The sequence below is a fragment of the Acipenser ruthenus genome, chromosome 28 (assembly GCF_902713425.1).
Source record: "Acipenser ruthenus chromosome 28, fAciRut3.2 maternal haplotype, whole genome shotgun sequence".
In the NCBI taxonomy this organism is placed as follows: domain Eukaryota; kingdom Metazoa; phylum Chordata; class Actinopteri; order Acipenseriformes; family Acipenseridae; genus Acipenser; species Acipenser ruthenus.
The window spans coordinates 19,719,534-19,740,159 of NC_081216.1; the positions used below are offsets into that span (position 1 = coordinate 19,719,534).

General features: G+C 36.4%; 1 protein-coding gene across 1 annotated transcript in view; it reads left to right on the forward strand.

Annotated features, from left to right (window-relative positions):
- Positions 1-15,755, forward strand: part of LOC117435061 (ras-related protein R-Ras2) — a 42,558-nt gene extending 26,803 nt beyond the window's left edge. Inside the window, exons 2-6 of the mRNA XM_034057961.3 lie at positions 8,942-9,029; positions 9,464-9,566; positions 10,336-10,444; positions 11,975-12,093; positions 14,367-15,755. Coding sequence (XP_033913852.1) covers positions 8,942-9,029; positions 9,464-9,566; positions 10,336-10,444; positions 11,975-12,093; positions 14,367-14,454 — 507 coding nt within the window. The 3' untranslated portion in view covers positions 14,455-15,755. The remainder of the gene's footprint in view (positions 1-8,941; positions 9,030-9,463; positions 9,567-10,335; positions 10,445-11,974; positions 12,094-14,366) is intronic.
- Positions 15,756-20,626: the final 4,871 nt, after the last annotated feature.

Here is a 20,626-nt window from a genome sequence, read left to right on the forward strand (position 1 = left end):
GACCTTGGTAAATGTGCTTCAACTTGTGCTTACAAATGTAAATGTTGTATACACAAGTATTACTTCAATCAGATAAGGAATATGTAGATTATGATCTGTTTTGGAAATATGTTGGCCTGTGTCTACAGTAAATGCAGTACTGTATGTATATACAGTACAATAACATTATTTGTTATATTATTATGTTATGATAGTAAGTAGGGCTATGATGGTACCCCTCAAGATCATGGTTCCACAAATGGTAGGGTGACCAGATTTTCAAAGCTCAAAACCAGGACAATTGAAAAGACTAATTTAAACATGTTAAATACCGGCTATTTAAATAGCCACCCTCTCACTTAGTATTATCTTCTTTTTTTAAGCAGCTATCTAATTTCAGTACACTTCCGGGTGTATTGTGGCTAATTAGTTTAACTTGCCATATTGTGTAATATATGTATTGCTACTTTTTTTTTTATTGAGGTTTTTCTCCAGAAGTGGAACTGGCTAGGATTGTAAACTCTAGGTTTGCCTTTGGCTTTTTCTTTCCTTTACAGCCCAGCGGCTGAGATGTTTCAATGCCAGCAGGGCTTTCTTTCCTGTTGGAATGAATGCAGTGCTCATGACAAAGGCCCTGTGCAAATCGCAATTTCATGGGCTGTGCCATGTTTTTTACAATATTCTTAAGAAATAAAAATAAATTATTTCATAATTATTATTTGTATTTCATACAAAAAAAATCACATTAACGAAACTGTAGAGCTCTGTTGTTTGCCTGCATATACTATTCGCCATGCACACAGTACTGTGCAGTGATTTATGATTTATGACTATATGCAATCTAGTCAGGAAATTAAAATACTACACACTGTAAACAAGAAAATGTTTGTCTCTAAAAAGGCTAAAAATGCGTCTGCAGCAATGCGTCTGCAGTTTTACACAGTGATGGAGGTAAGCTCTTCTGTACGTCCTGCAAGGTTACTGTGTGGTCCAGTAGTTAAAGAAAAGGGCTTGTAACCAGGAGGTCCCCGGTTCAAATCCCACCTCAGCCACTGACTCATTGTGTGACCCTGAGCAAGTCACTTAACCTCCTTGTGCTCCGTCTTTCGGGTGAGACGTAATTGTAAGTGACTCTGCAGCTGATGCATAGTTCACACACCCTAGTCTCTGTAAGTCGTCTTGGATAAAGGCGTCTGCTAAATAATAATAATAATAATAATAATAATAATAATAATACTGTAGATCACTACCGAGAATCGGCTGTTGACAGGCGTTTAGATTCAAGTATTCACCCAAAGAGAAAGGCGGAAATCCAGAGCAGTACTGCAACTGCTTTACTTGCAAACAAACAAAAAAACAGTGACTTCCATGTTCCAAAAGTCCACTGAAAACTGTGAAGCACAAAACACATTAAATTTTGACCTGCGTTTGCGCAAATATACCTTTGAAAAATTGGACAACCAAAAGTTACGCAAATTCTTCGCAAATTCTTCAGACAGAGTGTAGCAAATGGTGGAGTGATTCCTTCATCAGCCCAGCTGAGACATGAATACTTTATCTAAAGTTTCCAAATATCACAAGCAGGAGATTATGGAATTGGTAAAACAGTCTGGTTGCTTGTCAGTCGTCACTGTCGAGTCGACTGATGACCAAGATCAGTATGGGTTAGACATTGTATTTATTTTGGAAGACCTAAATGATGAACATGCATTTTACGTACTAGAACTGAAAGCTGTCCTTGCAGATACACTTTACCTACAGGCTGTTAATTACAACACCGTTTCACAAGCTATTGTAAGGTGCTTGAATAACTTTGACGTTGATTTTGATGTCAGTGCATTTATCTCTATAGTTGATGTTTAAAAAAAAATAATAATAACCTGTACACATAATTTTATAAAATAGTTCCGTACACAGTCAGTGAAATATGATACTTTACTCATGACACTGCTGTGAATTTTAAAGAAAATGTGCACGATTTTCACTGGGCCTTACTCATGACTTCAGACTTGTTATTCACAACCTGCTTCCCAATTACTTCCCCTCCTTGGCCTAAAGCAGTACAGTAGATTGCACAGTACCATTTGCACTTACAGGAATCTATCCAATTGATCTAAACACAGGTACAGCTAGAATCTGCCATCATTTAAATTAGTAAAATATTAACCTTCTTGACGTTTTATTTTCTTTTTACATTTTGCATGCTGGAATAAACTAAAGAAACTTACATGCAGGTTAGGTGTCTGATTTTTCTAACCTTTATGACATAAACATTTAAACTGTGCTTTTTAGATCAGCTGCTGTTCAGTTCAATTGAATGTACTCCACAGTAGGTTGTCTCTGTAGACAGAATAGAAGTTTTAAGCCAGAATTAAAATATTCCTAATTCCAGTTATGACAACACCCCTCTTTCACCAGCAGATGTGCTGATGACTGCATGTAGTAAATTGATATCCAAGAGTACTGTCCACACCAATTAATATGAAGGATATACAGTACAATAATTAATGTGTATACTAATTTCCATTGCAGTGCATTATACAGTATGTGACTTCTGCTACACCTTTACAATTTTAGACAGAAAATACACTACAGAAAGGTGAGAAAAGTGCATGGTTAGTATTGGGGTGCTTTTTTTAAAGAATATATTAACTTGTACTGTATACTGGGTTTTTCCATTGGGCAGTTATTGGATCTTCTGCCAGGGTGTGCAGACTACCTCTGTGGCAGAGAAAGCCAGCCTTGTGAATGACGAATGAAATCCTGTTCCAGAGGACTCTGACTCGTACCTCGACGATGTGTCTCTGCATATTTGTGTTTTGTCATCATGTTTTGTTGGATTTAATGCTGTTCTAGCATCCCATCTGTGTTTCTAGTCACTCTTCAGCAATTGTGACTCACAAGTTTGTTAGCCATTTCTACAAAAAGGTCTACAGTTTTTGTTTAGCCAGGGGAAGAAAAACAAAAGCATTAACCATAAAGGGTTCATTTCCCCAGACTGTGGCAATAAGATTTCATTGGAAATGGACAACCCTGCTAAAAAATAAAATTGGAAAATTAAACTGCTTTACTGTGTCAAGGAATGCCCTTTATCTTTCTTACTGGCTGTTTAGTGTGTTAGATGTTTGGGAGAGCTCTTGCAGTAAAATTGCAAATAAATCAGAAATAGATAGTGCGTGGTATACTTTCTTCCAATAAAGTGCAGCCTCCTAGAAGCCAGCTGCTTTTAAGAGACACGCATCACTGCATTTCAACTTCCCAGAATGCCTCTTGTGGAACAGAGTTCAGGAGTTACTGCAGGAGCTCCAGCCCTTGCACTGCAATGCTACATTCCTCAATTCATGTTTCAGTTCAGCCAGTGAGTTATGTGTAGAAAGTGCCTCTGCTTCACTGATCCCTCTCTCAGCTACACTTCAGACTACAAGGGAAATTATATAAAATCTAGAAAGGAAATGATTAATGGGCTCTCTGCAAATACAAGTCAAGCGGATTATTTGCCTAGAATTTTGCGGCTGCATTTTTGTCTTCCTTAAAACAGGAAATATTGTCACTGGAAGTGGGAAGTCATTAGCTAAGCTGCCACAAATGACCACAAACTGTCTTGGTTTGTGATTGGAGCTCACTGTAAATCCCTTAGGATTAAGCCAGTCATAACTGGAAGTTCTCATCTTTCTTTTAAACAAGGTGTAGAAGCTAGGGTTAGGGCTGTTTGTCTTATGAGTGGTAAATTGTGAATAACTGTGTTTTTGTAAGAAAGGTCTAAAGAAAATAGTTATTTGAAGAGCAACGCTTTTTGAAATGATTTGAGGCTTAAATCACAACCACTATGAATAAATAAATAAGAATAGTCACTGAGTTACTTGAATTAATTTTACATTGATCAGGTAGACAACAGATTAGCAATGGCCCGAGTTTGATCCGTTATCAGTTGATTTTGTCTATTGTGAAGTGAACATCTGAGCCATGTTTGGTAATCATATTAATCTTAAAAAAAGCTGTTAACTAGCAGTCATGATATTAAGTACAATCATGGTGCTTTTGATTTTAACAAGCTGCTGCAAGTGACTCATTGTAAAATGTCAGTGATTCTGAGCAGTAGTAAGTTGAAGTGACATACAAGGGTTACAAACATGATATAAAAGCAGCAAGCATTCAAAACAAGTCTCTTATGATGAGCTGGCCAGCTGAATGTGCTGAACTTCTTATAAATGATACATGTCGTTACAACATGAAACACATTGTATTTGATTAGATGTTTTGCGCGTTGGGTTGCATACATTTCTGCACAGAGCAAAATGTACTGAAGTCGTAGAGGGCGCTTTTAATATGCCTTCCCAGATTCTAGAGGGACTTTGTCTTGTGACAGAACCTCAGTGACTGCCATGATTACCACTGGCACTGCAATAGTGAATTCCTCTGCCAAGAAATTGGTATCAGCTATGAAAGCTTTGTATTACAGTCTTCTGTGATCTTATTCTGGGGCCCGGACGATCTATATGTCATTATCTTATAAACCAGTGCAGTGCTTTAAAAATACTTTACATTTCACTTTGTATAATTTATTTTAAGAATAAGAATGCTATCTCATTGTACTGGCCCAATTACTGCATGTGTTTTCTCATTCATGATGCTGTTTGGGACAGAGAATGTTAAATGTTGACACAGGTTAGCTCCCCCCAGAATTTTTCTGAAATGATGTCCTTGTTTACCAGGCTTATTAATATGCTTTGCCATACCTAGATATTCTTTGTATTGCCTACCATATGTGTTACCATGCTTTCACTGTGCTGTATTACACTTTGCTATGCTTTTTTAAAATTTAATTAATATATACTTGAGCCTGCAACCCCCTAATTCTGTGTAATCAGCTGTAGTTTTATTTTTCCATTAGCTGTTGCTAATTAATTTCCAGTTTTCATTCAGCTGCCCTTGAAATTTCCTTTGAGGTGCTGGTGCCTTCTTGCTCCGATTTATTGAGGAAGTGTCGATTGATTGAGGAGCTCTTCAAGAATTCTGAATGCGAGGGCTGTGGGACAGGCCCTTGATTAGACGGTTGGCATGGCGCCCATGTGACTGTGATGACCTGGCTGCTTCCAGACTGTACTAAAAGTACCCGGCACACTCCACAACAATACATACAGCATTGTTAATGAGTAAAAGCCCTCTCACATCTGGTGGTGAAATTACATTTCACTGAGAGACTCTGGTGCAGCTTCTACTCTCTGTGGACTCCTAGAGATCCATGGCTGTTTCTGGGAGTCCAAAAGTAAAGGTTTTGCATCACCTACAATTTTAGGATTGAGATGATTTAAAAAAAAAAAGAAACTTTATGAACATAATTTTAGATATTTTATTTAACATCATGTAATCAAAGAAACTACAAAATTATATCTCAAGTGTACCGGAAGCCATAGTATGTCATTTTAGATTTTGAAATGTTTCTTCAATTTTTGTATATGGGAAAACTGCAAAGCGGTATGCAATTCAATATGTTAACGTAACATTATGCGGCGGGTTTCATACATCTTTATGAAGCAAAATGAGTTAATTCTATTGGGTGAGGCAAAACTTTTGGCCTTAGATGTATATTTAGGGTGTCTGGTTTAAAAAAAAAAAGTCCTACTAGTATTGCATTGTCAGCATAAAGAGGAATGGATTGATCAGCAGAAGAAACATGTGTCTGTGAGTAGAATGTTACCTGGTTAAGTCGTGCTGGTAATCTTTGCATTAATCCCTTTTCTTATTAAGGGTTCCTCTGGCTTATTGAAGTGCTGTTAGAGCTGAATAGAATGCAATTAAATATGGACGCTGTGTTGCTTATTAATCTTGATCTGCTAATGGATGGCGAGTATTATCTAAAAGCTATTTGATTTTAATAAGGCTACTCAATCACTTAGGAATTTAGAAGAAGGACACTGTGATGAAAGTTCTTTAGAAGAAGTATTATCTTTTGGAGTAATTTATTATTTTTTTCCTTCTGTGGGTATATGCTCACAAAACTCCCAAATTAAAAAAAAAACAGGTGAAGAGACATTATACTTTTTTTATTTGTTGTGTTTTTTTTTTTTTTTAATAATTAGCAACTGTGTAATTCTCATTTAAAACGAACATATTGACGCTGTGGTCAAGGTAACGTGTGTTTTTTTTTTTAAAAAGTCCTCCAATATAATACCACTAGCCTGTGCTCATTTTTGTTAGGTTGTACATCTGCATTTATTACTGTAAATGATTAATCCTTTGGTGCAGTTGGTTGTTTACCAGTTAGATATACGCACACTTTCAAAAAACAAGTTCACTGTTGAACTTTAAAATTATACTGTTAGTACAAATTTGATTTCACTTTCACTTCCTCACACAGTTAAAATAAATCAACAGATAACATGAAAACACAAAAGACAGCCACAAGTGACTCAAAGCACAATGCTTTGCAATATATCAAGACTGTGTACGTTTAAACTCATACATGGTGTATGGTTTAGGCTTTCTCCCCCCCCCCCCCACAGTCCATCTATAAACTTCTCATTAGTTTCACTTTTAATAGAAAAGAAAGTCCCTGACTTCAGTTTTCCTAACAACGGGTCCATTGTCCATTCACCTCTCTATCTTGGATTCAAGTCAAATCCCTGAGCAAAAAGCTATTAAATGTCATAGATTAGTCCTGGTGGTCCAAGTCCAGTCTTGAGTCTATGCCAGCCACTGCTCTCACTGAGTAGGTGTTGCATGAGTGCCCAGGTCAGACCAGGTTTGCAATGAAATCTTGGATCCCCTTTCATACAAGGGGGGTAATGAGATTACTTGGTGCTATGATAAGAGTATCAAATTCCTGTTGTTTAAGTGCATGGACAACTAGCGCATGTATTTATTTATTTTTACTCAGTTTGATGTGTTAATAGTTTAAGAGTTTAATTGTTAAATGTTTCGAATTTAGACTAAACGTTGTCAAAAGGATGCAGGCAAAATATAGATTTTGTTTAAATAGTATCAAGTGTACAGTGTTGTCCAGTTTTTCATATTCAGTGATTCTACGCAGGCATCCATATACAGTTTAATGTTGAACTCCTACAGTCTTAAATGGAAAATTGCATTCACTCCCAATAACATGTTTAAGTTTGAACAATTTTAGTCCTAAAGTTTTTAAATTTTTTACTGAAACTAACAGCCCAATAACATTGCAGTTTGTGTACAGTATAGTAAATAATCTTGTTAATGTATTTTTCAATTAATCTACTAGATTAGGTCATGGAAGAGAATACAGTAATTACAGGAAGTTATGGATAAAGAAAGATGGACCTGATTTAGTTAGGTCTGTAAGCACCCTGATGTTGTTTATTCATTTTAATAACATCCTGAAATAGGCTGCACTCTCATCCTTTATTCGTCTGTTGGTAAGATAGTGAAGGATCGATGTGCTCGGCTAAATCCAGCTGTATGATTACAATAGTAATGATGGATCTTGTTCAGTATTTTCCGTTAACTACATCTTTATGTGAATAGCCATTGAGAGAGAAACCAGAACCATTAAAAAAAAAAAAAAAAACTTAAAAACGAGTGGTGAAATACTGGGAAGACAACAAACAGTGTACGTTTCAGGCTGAGATTTCAGTCTCAAAGCCTTCTGCCTTCTGAGTGGGACAATCCCCTTTGTGACATCACCATCACTCAGCATGCCTGGGACTGTAGCTGCCGCTCACTCCATGGGCAGCCTGTACTGTGTGTAGGTGGAGCTTCCTTCCTCTCTTTTCCTGGTGTAAGATGTCACACCTAACAGCAATACAGGGACCACTGCCCCTCAGTGCTAGACTTAATATTTGACATGAATATGCATGATGTACGCTACCATACATTTACATTAATCAGGTATGTAATATTCACCACCTTGGTGTTTTTAAGGGATTGTTTCCCACAAGCCATTACTATCATGGGACCAAAAACATACGCATGCAACAAACTATAGATGTACTGGTTAATTTGTTATTTCCTAAGTGATTTAAGGTGACCTCCCTGCCAACTGCCAGACTGACAAGTGAAAACTTGATTTGGGGATTGACAAAGCAGCTTACCTAATAACTTTGACTTGTTTGCTAATAGGTCATGGATAATTGAGCCGTGTAATAATGTACTGACCAGCCTTATTTACCATTGGTATACATTATTATTATTATTATTATTATTATTATTATTATTATTATTATTATTATTATTATTATTATTAAGTAATATGAATGTGTAATGGAGAAGTAGTATTTTTAGATGTAGTTTGGTAATATATGTAAATTGATGCAATGGATGCACTGCAGTGAATTATTGCAGCACTACCCAGCAGAAGCATTGTGAAATGGAGTTAACCCTCTAGTGCTTCAGTAATGATAAACTGCTATGGTTTAAAAGGGACATGTGGCCAAAAGACTAGACTGTTGGAATAAAACCCTAAAAGGTTAATTGCTTTATGTAGCATTCTGCTCCATGAGTCTACAGTTTTTAAAAATATAAATGTATTATACCGCCTCCAACTGTATGTGAGAATTCACACATCTATTCAGAATAATTTTCAAGGTTCATTTAGTTTAACCAAAAAATGTGTTTTTTAGTGAGCTTTTGTTATCTAAGCCAGGGGTGTCCGAAATTGGCCCCTCAATCCTAGTCTTTGTTCCAACCCTGTTCTAAATTGTTTAATTGAACCAAATAAACATCCGTCCAGATCTTAAAGTAGTTAATTATATCATTTTACCTGTTAAACCTGGAGTGGAATGGCCCTTCAGGACCGTGATTGGACACCCCAGATCTAAGCGCTATTGCTATTGGATCCCATTCTGATCCAGTTGGATTCCATTCTGATTGCTGTCTGATTCATTTGTCATATACAGTGGTGCCTAAACCCAGGGTCCTTGGCCACCAAATTAGACATTTTAAGTTTGCAAAGAAGTGATTTTTAACATCTCCTTGTTCTTTGCGTTCTTTGCAGTCTTACTTCGTCACAGATTATGACCCGACAATTGAAGATTCCTACACAAAACAGTGTGTGATAGATGAGAGGGCAGCACGGCTGGACAGTAAGTACAATATAGAAGAGCAAAGACTACGGTATATTCAACATTGCAGTAACAGCAGAGAAATTGGCTACTTTTCAAGAGCTGAAAAAAAAGTAAAAAGGTTTAATTTAAGCAAATTATCGGTTCAATTAAGGGTATAGTTAAGTACTTGAGAGCTCAGTTGGAATGACAACCCTGCAGACACAGGGGGTTTGAGAAGCCCTGCTTTAAATGAATTAACAGTTTGCCTCAGGTGTAGATTACTATGTAATTGTTTCATTTTTCGGGGGAGGGGGGCGGGAGGCGGGAGTAATATTTAATATTTCCACGCTGTCAAAAAGACTTTCTCTGTATTAGCCTGGTTACAATTGAGACAGCTTCATGTTTTGACTCCCTGCTAATGTTCATTTGTGCTGGGCCATAACTGACTCGTGTGGCTTCCCTTTTGTTGTCAGTCCTAGACACAGCCGGACAGGAAGAGTTTGGGGCCATGCGAGAACAATACATGAGGACAGGGGAGGGTTTCCTTTTGGTTTTCTCTGTCACCGATAGAGGAAGGTAAGCCTAAAACACTGGACACATGCAGCAACATACTCTCTTTCTGTCATTATGCATGATCATATGGAGTGTTACCCATGTGCTTATGAATCTGTCATGGTTTTTTGTTGAGTCTTAGTTGTGGATTAGAAGCCAGTTTTCCTTTTAAATAGTCAGGCTTTTGTCCTTCTCTTCAATAAAGGATCTTGCAGTTCATTTTCAATACAGTAGAGGTTTGAACATTCTTCTTCTTTATCCCCTGCTAGGGATGCATGTTGTGGAAAAGGAGAATATAGTGGTGGTGTATGTAAGAACATACATACTATGTTATAAGGTGTACATTCAGTTTGTATATGTCTGGTATAGAGATTATGTTGGTTTAGAATTCCATATGGTTGTAATACAGGACTGCCTGCCTGAATGTCTGTCGTGATTCTCTACTGTATACAGTATTAACAACAGAGGACAGAGACATTCTCAAAAGGTTCTGTTAATGTGCTTCACATCAGCCCTGGGAGTGTTAGTGACTCACAAAGTGCTTACAGCTGAGTTAGTGAAAAGGAAGAGGTTTGATTCTCGTGGCCCTGATCATTTTCCAATGAGATTTAAAACCCTACACTAAGGACTCATTATTCTAAAACTCCAGGAATCAGATATTTAACAACCTGTTGTACTTACTGTGGTCACAGAATGTTGGCTGTTTTTATAAAAGGGACTTTTTGTTTAAATGCACCTCAGAAATGGACTTGTGATGTATGTCCATCTCCTTTTTTTTCCTACTCATTTTTAGTTTTGAAGAAATCTACAAATTCCAAAGGCAGATCCTCCGAGTAAAAGACCGTGATGAGTTTCCCATGATCCTCGTTGGTAACAAGGCAGACCTGGAGCACCAGAGACAGGTGAGGACTAGCGAATAATTCTTGGAGCCTCTGGCATTCCAGGATTTTTTGTAGTGGGGACTGTGGATGTCACCACAGGGTTTCCATTTGATTTAATTTGTGAATTACTCAGGATTCTCTGTCTCTTTTAAATGCATTAGAAGGACTGTATGCAAATCCCCTCAGTTAAACAAGGTCAATGCCAGCATTTCCCTATTATTTGCTGTCACTATGTCTCCTAGTTTACAGTAGTGTAATGGGAGGACATTCTTTCTTATCAGCTCTAGAAGGCTCCAACAAACTGAAACACCTTACCTGTGTGTCTAGATTTCTGTTTTGTGTTGCTTTTAGTCTCTTAACAACTGTTTGCATCTACTACATGGCCCTTTGAGGCCCTTTTTAAGGGACAGTATTTGTTGTTTGTAAATGGACAGGGCTTTTGTTCCGCTTACAGCCAGCTAAATGACACCTTTTTATTGTAGGCTGGGGGGAAATGTATATTTATCAAATTGTTATATCTGTTGCTTGGTGTTTATTTTGCTTTAAATGTACAAAATCATGGCCAGACCCAAAGCTGTGTAGTGGACAGCCACACTGTATGGCACCAGTGATGAGTTTCCGGCACAGCTTTCTGAAGGAACTGGACTGTTTAAAAGTGCCGGCAGCAGTTGTCAGTGGAATATGACCTTCAGAACATTTGGTAGTTTTTTTGTAGTGATAGAAGAGAACCTCTTTATTGTACTGTATGTCTAAAGTGCCATCTAGTGGATATAAAGGGACAGTCTATAAAGACTTGTCAGTCAGTTGTTTCATCTGGGAAACAGTGTGAAGATCTCTCTTTATCTGGGCCAGCTCATAATTAAGCACTTTAACCCGCTTCAGGCCAGAGGGTTCCAAAATAAGTTTCTGACAAAAACGTGAAATATAAAGCAGTTTGCATGAAACGTTCAAGTTGTACATATTGAAATGTGCACAACTTGAATGTACAGAATGTGGAGTAGTGGTTAGGGCTCTGGACTCTTGACCGGAGGGTCGTGGGGTCGTGGGTTCAATCCCCGGTTGGGAACACTGCTGTTGTACCCTTGAGCAAGGTACTTTACCTAAATTGCTCCAGTAATAACCCTACTGTATAAATGGGTAATTGTATGTAAAAAATAATGTGGTATCTGTATAATGTGAAATAATGTATAATGTGATATCTTGTAACAATTGTAAGTCGCCCTGGATAAGGGTGTCTGCTAAGAAATAAATAATAATAATAATAATAATATTTGCCCTATTGTATTGGGTTGCTTAGATTGCACTTAATTAGATCACCAGTGGAGGGCACCAGAATACCCAGAATTTCAATATAATACTGTACTAACCTAGCATGTTGAGGCCAGTAAACCCTGTACAATATGGCTTTTTTAAAATCATTTTCTGCAAGGTCATACTTTTAATTGAAGGAGTTCCCGTGTGATGCTCAGTGATCATGCATACCAGAACATATTAACTGGGGATTCTGGTGGATTTTCTTTCATGTAATATTTTCTTTTTATATATATTTAGGTGACGCAAGAAGAGGGGCAACAGCTAGCAAGGCAACTAAAAGTAACCTACATGGAAGCCTCTGCAAAAATCCGAATGAACGTAGACCAAGCTTTTCATGAACTGGTTAGAGTTATAAGGTGAGGCTCGGTTTTACTGCATTCATTCTACTGTATTGGTCAAGGAATGCTACCCAGCTATACAATTAACAAGCCACAGTTCAAGATGGAAAACAGAAGAAAATCTTTTGATAGAGGTTTTTGTTTTTCCCCCTTGGCATTTTCTTTTGAATGTTCATTTGATATAAAGGTGGGCATAATTAGTATGCTGGTGCTTCACAGTCGTAGTTCTGTCTTTAGTCAAACCTTTCATTTTAAATTTGTGATGCACTTTCATGACTTGCTGTGAAATAGCTTGCATACCACTGAATTCCCAAGAGCAGCTTCTAATGAATTTGCTTTCTCTTCTTCTAAAGGTCTGCTTTTCTGTGTACCCAAGGTGTATTGTTACTGCATACTGCAGGCGCTATGCAGATATTTTGCTGCACAGGCAGATATTAACACCTCACAACTTTTTTTGCTCTTCCCTATTTATCTGCTCAATATTTTAAACTATACCGGTGAATTAATGTGCAATGTAAAAAAAAAAAAAAAAAAACTTGCCTGTAAAAATTTCAAAGTACATTTTATTGTTATAAACATAATTTTATTGTCCACCAACCAATGCTTTAAAATCTGGGGAGCCAGTGATAATATTGCTAGTGCTAATAATGAGTTTTAAACCTTGCTAAAGATTGGCTATAGTTCATTGGGTTCTACTCGCATGGCCTGCTGTACATACTGTATAGAACAGCTTGGCAGAGCCTTGTTGTACTTTACACAAGGCAAAGGTTGCACGACACTGTAAAACCTGGTATTACTTGTGGGCAATATAGTAGAAGTTATTATTCTTAAAGCAATAACTGCTTATTATAAATGTGTAAACCTGTTCTCAATGTCGCTCTCTGAAAATGATAGCAGATCTACACTTTACAACAAATTGATGCTTGCCGTAGTTCTAGGAGTGAGGCTCAGCTCGCTACGCTAATCCTATTGGTTCCTCCACCTATATATTCCCGGCTCACGTTACAATACTTGTTCTGCAAGCCTTTCTCCTCCACTCCCCACGGCCTCCTTTGCAGCTGTATCTCCCTTCTGGGAGTCGGTGGTCCTCCTTCACCCGGCCTTGGTGACCTCTGACCGATGTCGCAGGTCACACCTCAAATGAGGGCGCCTCCTATCGGTCCAAAGACGAGATCCTGGGCCAAACAATCAACCATCCCACACCGCACTTTACATGAGCTTCGGTCTTCGATCTAAAAATAGACCACAAGCTATTTAATTTAAAGTTCATAAATGAAGGTTGTTACACAGGCAAATGATTTACCAGGAATCTATTTTAAAATGAAGGGATTTATTAATCATGCATTAAATCTAATACTTTCATAAAATCAGCAAGCAATGCAGAATATCAACATAAACGATCAAGCAGGCAATACATTAAAACTATTGCACAGTCTATATTACGTTATACAATGTTACGACAAACCAGGCATTTGAACAACAATTTATCAATTTATAGTAATAACATTTGAGTAATTGGTCAAAGCAACTTCTATAGATTTCACTGTAAGAGATTATCTTCTAATCGCTTAGCTTAAAAACTGCACGTTGCATGCAGTTACAATGGAAACTCCTTCATAGCTTACCATACACAAAACAATAGACACATTTAGGGTTTCGGCTCTTCAAAAGCAGTGCTGTGTTAGTGAAACATCTGACTCTGTATCATAAGGTATTTTCCAATAGTACTGCAGGTGACGTAGTATCACTTGCATAAGCCATTCTGTAAAATGACTTTACAATGAATACCACAAGTTACCAAAATTACAATATGAGCTCTATTTATATGGTAAGATGCCTGTTATTTAGTCACATACACGTATATATTGTGCTCTATATATCATACCCCGATAAGCATTAGCTTGATTCTTGCATGTCATGTCGTTTAGGTAAAGCAGGACATCTTAAGGGAACCAGATCAGTGGTACGCCAACTTGACAGCTTTGTAGCCATTTAGAAGGGACCATTTGATTTGTTAAAAGTTGTTTTTTTAAGGGATTATCTTGATTAATTGGTGGTAGCCAGTGTCTGCTCATTCGCAGACTTAAACTAATTACTGAGAATACCAATCTGGTTACATATGATCTACAAACTATAGCAATCAAAGATGTAAGGCTATATTGATGATTGTTATTATACTATAGATGAATAGTACTATCATAGAACTCTAATGGAACTGGCTGACTAAACTTAAACAGAATAGTTCACATCATTTAAAAACCTACCCTACGTTACTTATTTTTTTTCCACAGAAAGTTTCAGGAGCAAGAATGCCCGCCCTCTCCAGAACCAACACGCAAAGAAAAGGACAAGAGTGGCTGCCACTGTGTGATCTTCTGAGGGATCCTTTCACTTTCATCTGCAACCAGCTGCTGCCACCAGTCCCTACTCCTGCCTTCTGACATCACATCATGGTTCAATCAGTACTGCCTTCAATAGCTGTATGACTTGTAAGAACGGTCACTGTGATAGCCTCAGTCCAACAAGCTGGCTCTGTGAAGTCCCAAAGCAAGACTGAGGCAACTGAAAAACAACAACACACAAACGAAACTAAACACTAAGGCTGCTTGTTAAATTGCCACATGATGACATTTGTACTTTCAACCGAAACAAGGAAACAAACAACACCACCCATAATAATAATCCGGAATGTATAAGTAAAGTAATCCGGAATGTATAAGTAAAGTTTGTTTTTAGCTACTGGTAATTTTGTCTTATCGAGTGAGGTGTTTTAATCACGCTTTCACGTCTTGTATGTCGTGCCATTTTCAGTTTTACTTTAATGTGCTAATCAGCTACTGTACATACTGAAATTCATCACGATTGGAATAATATTTCTAATCAATTCAATATTTAAGTACAGAGAGTGATGACAAGGTTGGTTGTTGTGCCAGGATGAAAAAAAAATATTGAAGCCAAAAAAATGGCAACATTAATTGTTGGCCCGATTTTGTCAATGTTTTTCATTTTAATTTAATTTTGTATTTCTTTTTATAATGTTGCCATTTTGTTCCAGTGGCCATATCCAGTCAGTCTACTGTATTGTATCAAGGACAATCGGACTGGCGTTCTTTTGACCTAACAATATATTGTCATGTCAAGTGAAGCTTGGTACCTTGGTAAAGTTGGACCTTTTGAACTTGCTGGGCCTCCAGGGTCTTAACTGACTGTAGCCAGTAGTACAAGTTTAAGAATGTAATGATAATGCAACACTGTTGTAACCATGTGCTTATAACCAATGTTCACCAAAGCTGACACTGTAACTCTGTAATGACCCATCCTGAAATTTGATTCAACCTAACCTGGCCTGGAAGTCCAATCCATCTAGATATTAGGGGTGATCCTCCTGATTGCTGGTTGGAGGTTGAACTCTCCAACCCAGAGAACTCTGCTGGGACAGGCCATTCACTGATTTCCTGGGTGGAGGCATGTTTTAAATTCACAGTTTTATTGTTCAAGAGGGTTCACATCACTATTAAGATATTTCAAAGTCTGTTTTGTCTTTCTTTTGATGTGAGTATTTCCGAATAAGGGATACAAAGAAACAAAATGTTAGTTTTTGTTTTATCTTCATGTAATATAAAAAAAAAGATGGAACTAATCCTTCAATTGTTGGAGAAGATTAAATGTTTTTTGCTATATACTTTTATACATTATTTTCTTATCAGACTAGTTAACAAGTATTTTTATATGTTTGTAAGCGAATATGCTTTCACAGCATAACTTGTGTATATGTAAAGATGAGTATTTAATTCTCACAGTCCTTTTTTTTTAACTGACAAGACTTTAGGTCTAAGTTGAAATCCTCCCGTTTGCTCAGATGGTCCTATCATTAAAGACAAGTCTTTACACTATGATAAGAACCAGTTTAAAACCTCCTGCTGACGATCATTTCGTTTGACTGTGGATGGGCTCTCAATTATTTGTTCTGTAAATTGTTGTTTAAGTCCCCAGAACAGCTGTGTTCCCTGTACTGGAATACTGACTGACCGTGCATGACTTTCTTTTGAAGAGTGTCTGTACATCCAATTCCATCATGTGTTTCTTTCCTTTTTTTAAAATCTTATTCTATCCCTGTATAGCTTCTGGTGCTATAATAAAATGATGATTTAACCAATTAAAAAAAAAAAAGAAAAAGAAAACTATAGAGAAGGATATGTACAACATATCGAAACGTTGGGCAGCTGGCTCTTTGAGCTAATATATATATATATATATATATATATATATATATTTTCCTCTTTTGTTTTTTCCATACCCATTTCAAATTTAACATTATTACATCTAAAGAGTACGAATGATTTTGATTATTAATGTAGTGTTTGCTGTTTGTGGAAGTTGAGAGATGGCATCACTGCTGATATTGGCGTTACATTCAATGTGATACTTTGCTCCTATGACCTTTTATAGCACAGTACCGTTATAGGTAGTTTGTCCATAATGTCATCCCACATTGGAAGATGGAGCACAAATAGTATAGTGTATTAACCAGCGATGATGTTATAAACTCCCAAGACTGTAGCAGTCTTTACAGTCACCATTGCAGAAACCTGCTTTGAGGGGTAAAATGAACTTATATAACAGTATACCCCACTGAGTCGTTCTGCTGTGATAGCAAATGCATAGTGTTTTAGGAACTGTGCAGTGCATCTGTGGGATGTATTTGAAGATGTGAATAGATTGGTGGCAAGGGAGACTAATTGGGGTGAAATGAGCAATAAATGGCAGTCATATCATGAATGACTTCAGTTTATTTAGTTTACAGAGGATGTGCGTACAGTATGAGATAAGATGAGTAAATGGAGAGAAAGGCATAAATAATACAAACCAGCATTGGCAGTTAATGCAATAGCAAATGTATCAAAAAACATATTAAATTGCAATAAAAATTACAGCCATCTGCCTCGTTACAGTCTTAGCTATGAACATTACAGCAAATCATTAAAGCTGCATTTCTACTGTCCCCAAGTTACATGCAATGACGCAGCAGCTTGAAGGCTCTGAGTCATAATGCTTTAAGAGAGATGTGAGCGAAATGAACACTGCTGATGTGAGGAGAGGAATGCAAAACTAGTCACAAAGGTTTTTATTACAAAAACAGGGTGGCAAAGAGCCACTGAACCATTCTAATGCAGGGGCCCGTTTCCCAAAAGCCTCTTCAGCCTAACTGTGAAACCATTGTAAGAATAGCATTTGAAAGCACCGGTGTTTCCTAAGAAAATGTGTCTCCAGTTGCTTTTAAATTTCTCCTTGAGTTAGCGAGGTCAGAGTAGGTTTCGGGATGCTATTGAAGTTTTAAAATATGTTTCAACACCCACGTACACTCTGCAGGTGTTTTAAAAAGAACACCATTAAGTGGTGTTTTGTAAGAATCTGTGAATTAATGCATTCAAGTTGAATGAGGCCTGTCCACAACGAGTTCATCTAATTAGACCATTAAATGATCAATCACATTATTATACACATTACAGTGGAATGGCTCATAATAAGCAACGTTTACCACCCCTTAGACACATGGAAGAACAATCCGTGCTAGTTTTGAAAATGTTCCATATTTCTAATGCCATTATTATCTTCTAAATAAGACCTATTGGTCCTTTACAGAAAGGCGGCAGGAGATACAAATTAAGACAATCATGGCAATCGTCAGCAAAGAGTTGAGTGAAATCCGAACAATGCTGAGAATCTGTAGATCTTCACAAAGCGCAACCTGAGAATAGCAGGGCAGTCCTGTTAAAAGCAAACACAATTGAAGGTACAGTACAGTATACAATGTGGTATTTCTTGAAAGCTGACAGGTTAACAGTCTGGTTAGCAGATGCACTTGGAACTTAGGCATGATTCCGAGAGCTATGTTGAGGACAAAGGTGCTGACAACTTCTTAACGCTTGTATCTTTTAAAGTCTGTTTCAAAGGTATTTTATTTTTCAAAATGGCCGCTGTAGTGCACTGATAGTGTAAGGGTTATTGCTCACCTTGTCAAACAGGTAACAGCAATAACGATCCATGATGTGTTACAGAACAGAAGAGCCAGAGTACTTTTATTAATCGCTTATCCTGCAGTGATTTATAGCGGACAGCTCTCAAACACCAGTGTACTAGAGCTGCCATTATGAAACTGACTTTCAAAGTTAAAAGTGTACAAAAATTGTTCCGATTTTTTCAATGAAAAGAAAAATGACAGGTTTGTTATTTAAACAGTTGTAGCAACACATGGGGGGCGTATAACGCTATATTTTTCAGAATCCCGCTATTTTGAAAACTTTTTAAATAGTCACCAAGATATGATGAGTGAAACAAACACTGATACAAAGTGTCAATTTACTAAAGCAACAAAGTTAAATCAATTTGTACTTAAAATGCATACAAACATACATACACTGTTGATGTATCATGAGTGAATAAAGTGAACATTTCTAATACATATTTAATTCATGTAATATTTAAACTCAACATTAAACATATTATCCAACACAAAGTTTACCTGCCATACTGTACTGTGTGTAATGCAGCCACTTATGAACAGAGAATCCCTAATAGTACAATACCATTGAGAATCATTTGTATAGAACCATCTGTGGTTCAGTATTTAAGAATATATCTATATCTATCTTAGATATATTTTTGCACCAAAAATATTCTGTTACATTTAATATCCATAATTTTATACAACATTGTTTTTACATCAGTTGTTACTCCTGCTGCAGTATACTAGTTTCTATTGACAACCACTAATACATCCTATACATTAACTTGCCTTACTAATGTAAATTCTTAACAGATTATAACAATAAAGTTGGTTAAATTAGCAAATGTCAATTAGATTTTGTGTTTATCAAATACTGTACTATAATATAACGAATATTAGTATGCATATGGTTTTCTGAATAATGTTTGTGATAGTGCCACTGTAGATCCTAAATAAAAGTTAGTGTTAAAATATAGTTTTTATAGTTTAATTAAACTAAATACACACACTAAGATTGAAAGGATAAGGCAATTTGTAAAACAGATTGTGTTAGTAATCAAAGATTTAACATAAAAAGTGTGTTAACCCACGTACCATGAGTTATTTTATGCTGGACAAGACTCTGTTGATAAAGTTGTCAAAATAAAATGGTAAATAATATCTTGTACGTAATAAAAGGGTAACATCAATGTAAAAAAAAAAACATGTATAAATCTCTTGTGACTTTTACAAGGGGTCAATCAATTGCATTTGAATGTGTCTGTGATAAATCAACTTGATCTCAGCCCATTTTGAAAATCATGCTGTATGTGTTATTGAAACCTTTCCAAACAACTTATTATAATCTAACAAGTAACTATACTTTTTAAAACACAACACACAGTTGCTAAAAAAACATTAATAATAATAATAATAATAATAATAATAATAATAATAATAATGTATAGTTGAACAGTCTCCAACCCAAGAATTTCATTTTATTTATAGCACCTCTATTATTTATATTAATAAATAAAATTATACATAATAAACTAATAATACACTAATGGACCCCAATGTATCGTGTGATATAGTTACACATTAGCATTATATTGTACTTACGTTTAACATTGAGATAAGTGCCGCTGCCAATGAGGTTTCCAACACTCACGAGATCCAGTTCGCAGTAACAGATACCAGAGTCTCTCTCCATCACGTTATGGATGTATATCAAAGCATCGTGCTTCGTTTTGAAATCTCTTGCATTTGTCATCTCCAATCTCCCCAAATGGGCCATCATGTTCTAAAAGGGATTTTGCACTATCAGAGCCATTTTTCCAGATAGCTGATCCTGTAACAGAGGCACCTGCAGCAGAATTAAAGGTGCACTTTAAATGGGCTTTTTCACCTTCTGTCACCTCTAGGCTGAAAGACGAATATATTCTGGCAAGCCACACCTGAAATATAATTGAAAGCCGATTTCTATAGATACGAATATTTATTCTTCATGCAAGGTTTTAGGTGGGGAATTCATTAATGAAATGATTTAATGTACAAAAACATTTCAGATTTTGATTCACTGCTTACATTCTTTTATTTTACTGATTGTTACCAATTGTAATTACAATGTAATAGCAACACTGAACATGCTTCAATTCTGTCATTTGATTGTAACTACACTGTAAGTACATGCATACTTGCACAGAGTATAAATAACGTAACTGAAAGTGTTATAATTACATATAATTACATATGTTTATGATTTAATTTTTTATACTGGTTAATTGTGTATTAGTATTATGAGTATTATTAGTATTATTGTTAAGATGTTCTCATTTAATGTTGACATAAACCCCTAAAAATGTTTTGGACTTATTCCAAATAAAATAATAACCACATGCCTTCAAATATTTAAATTAATATGTGCATGTAACAAAATTATATAAAAGGAGGAAAAAATGCAACAATGTAACTGTCGGAAACTATTAAAATAAACACTAAAATGTGTTAATATGTTCTGTCATATCTTACCAGTTAACAATAGCAGTATTAAATATAATTTTT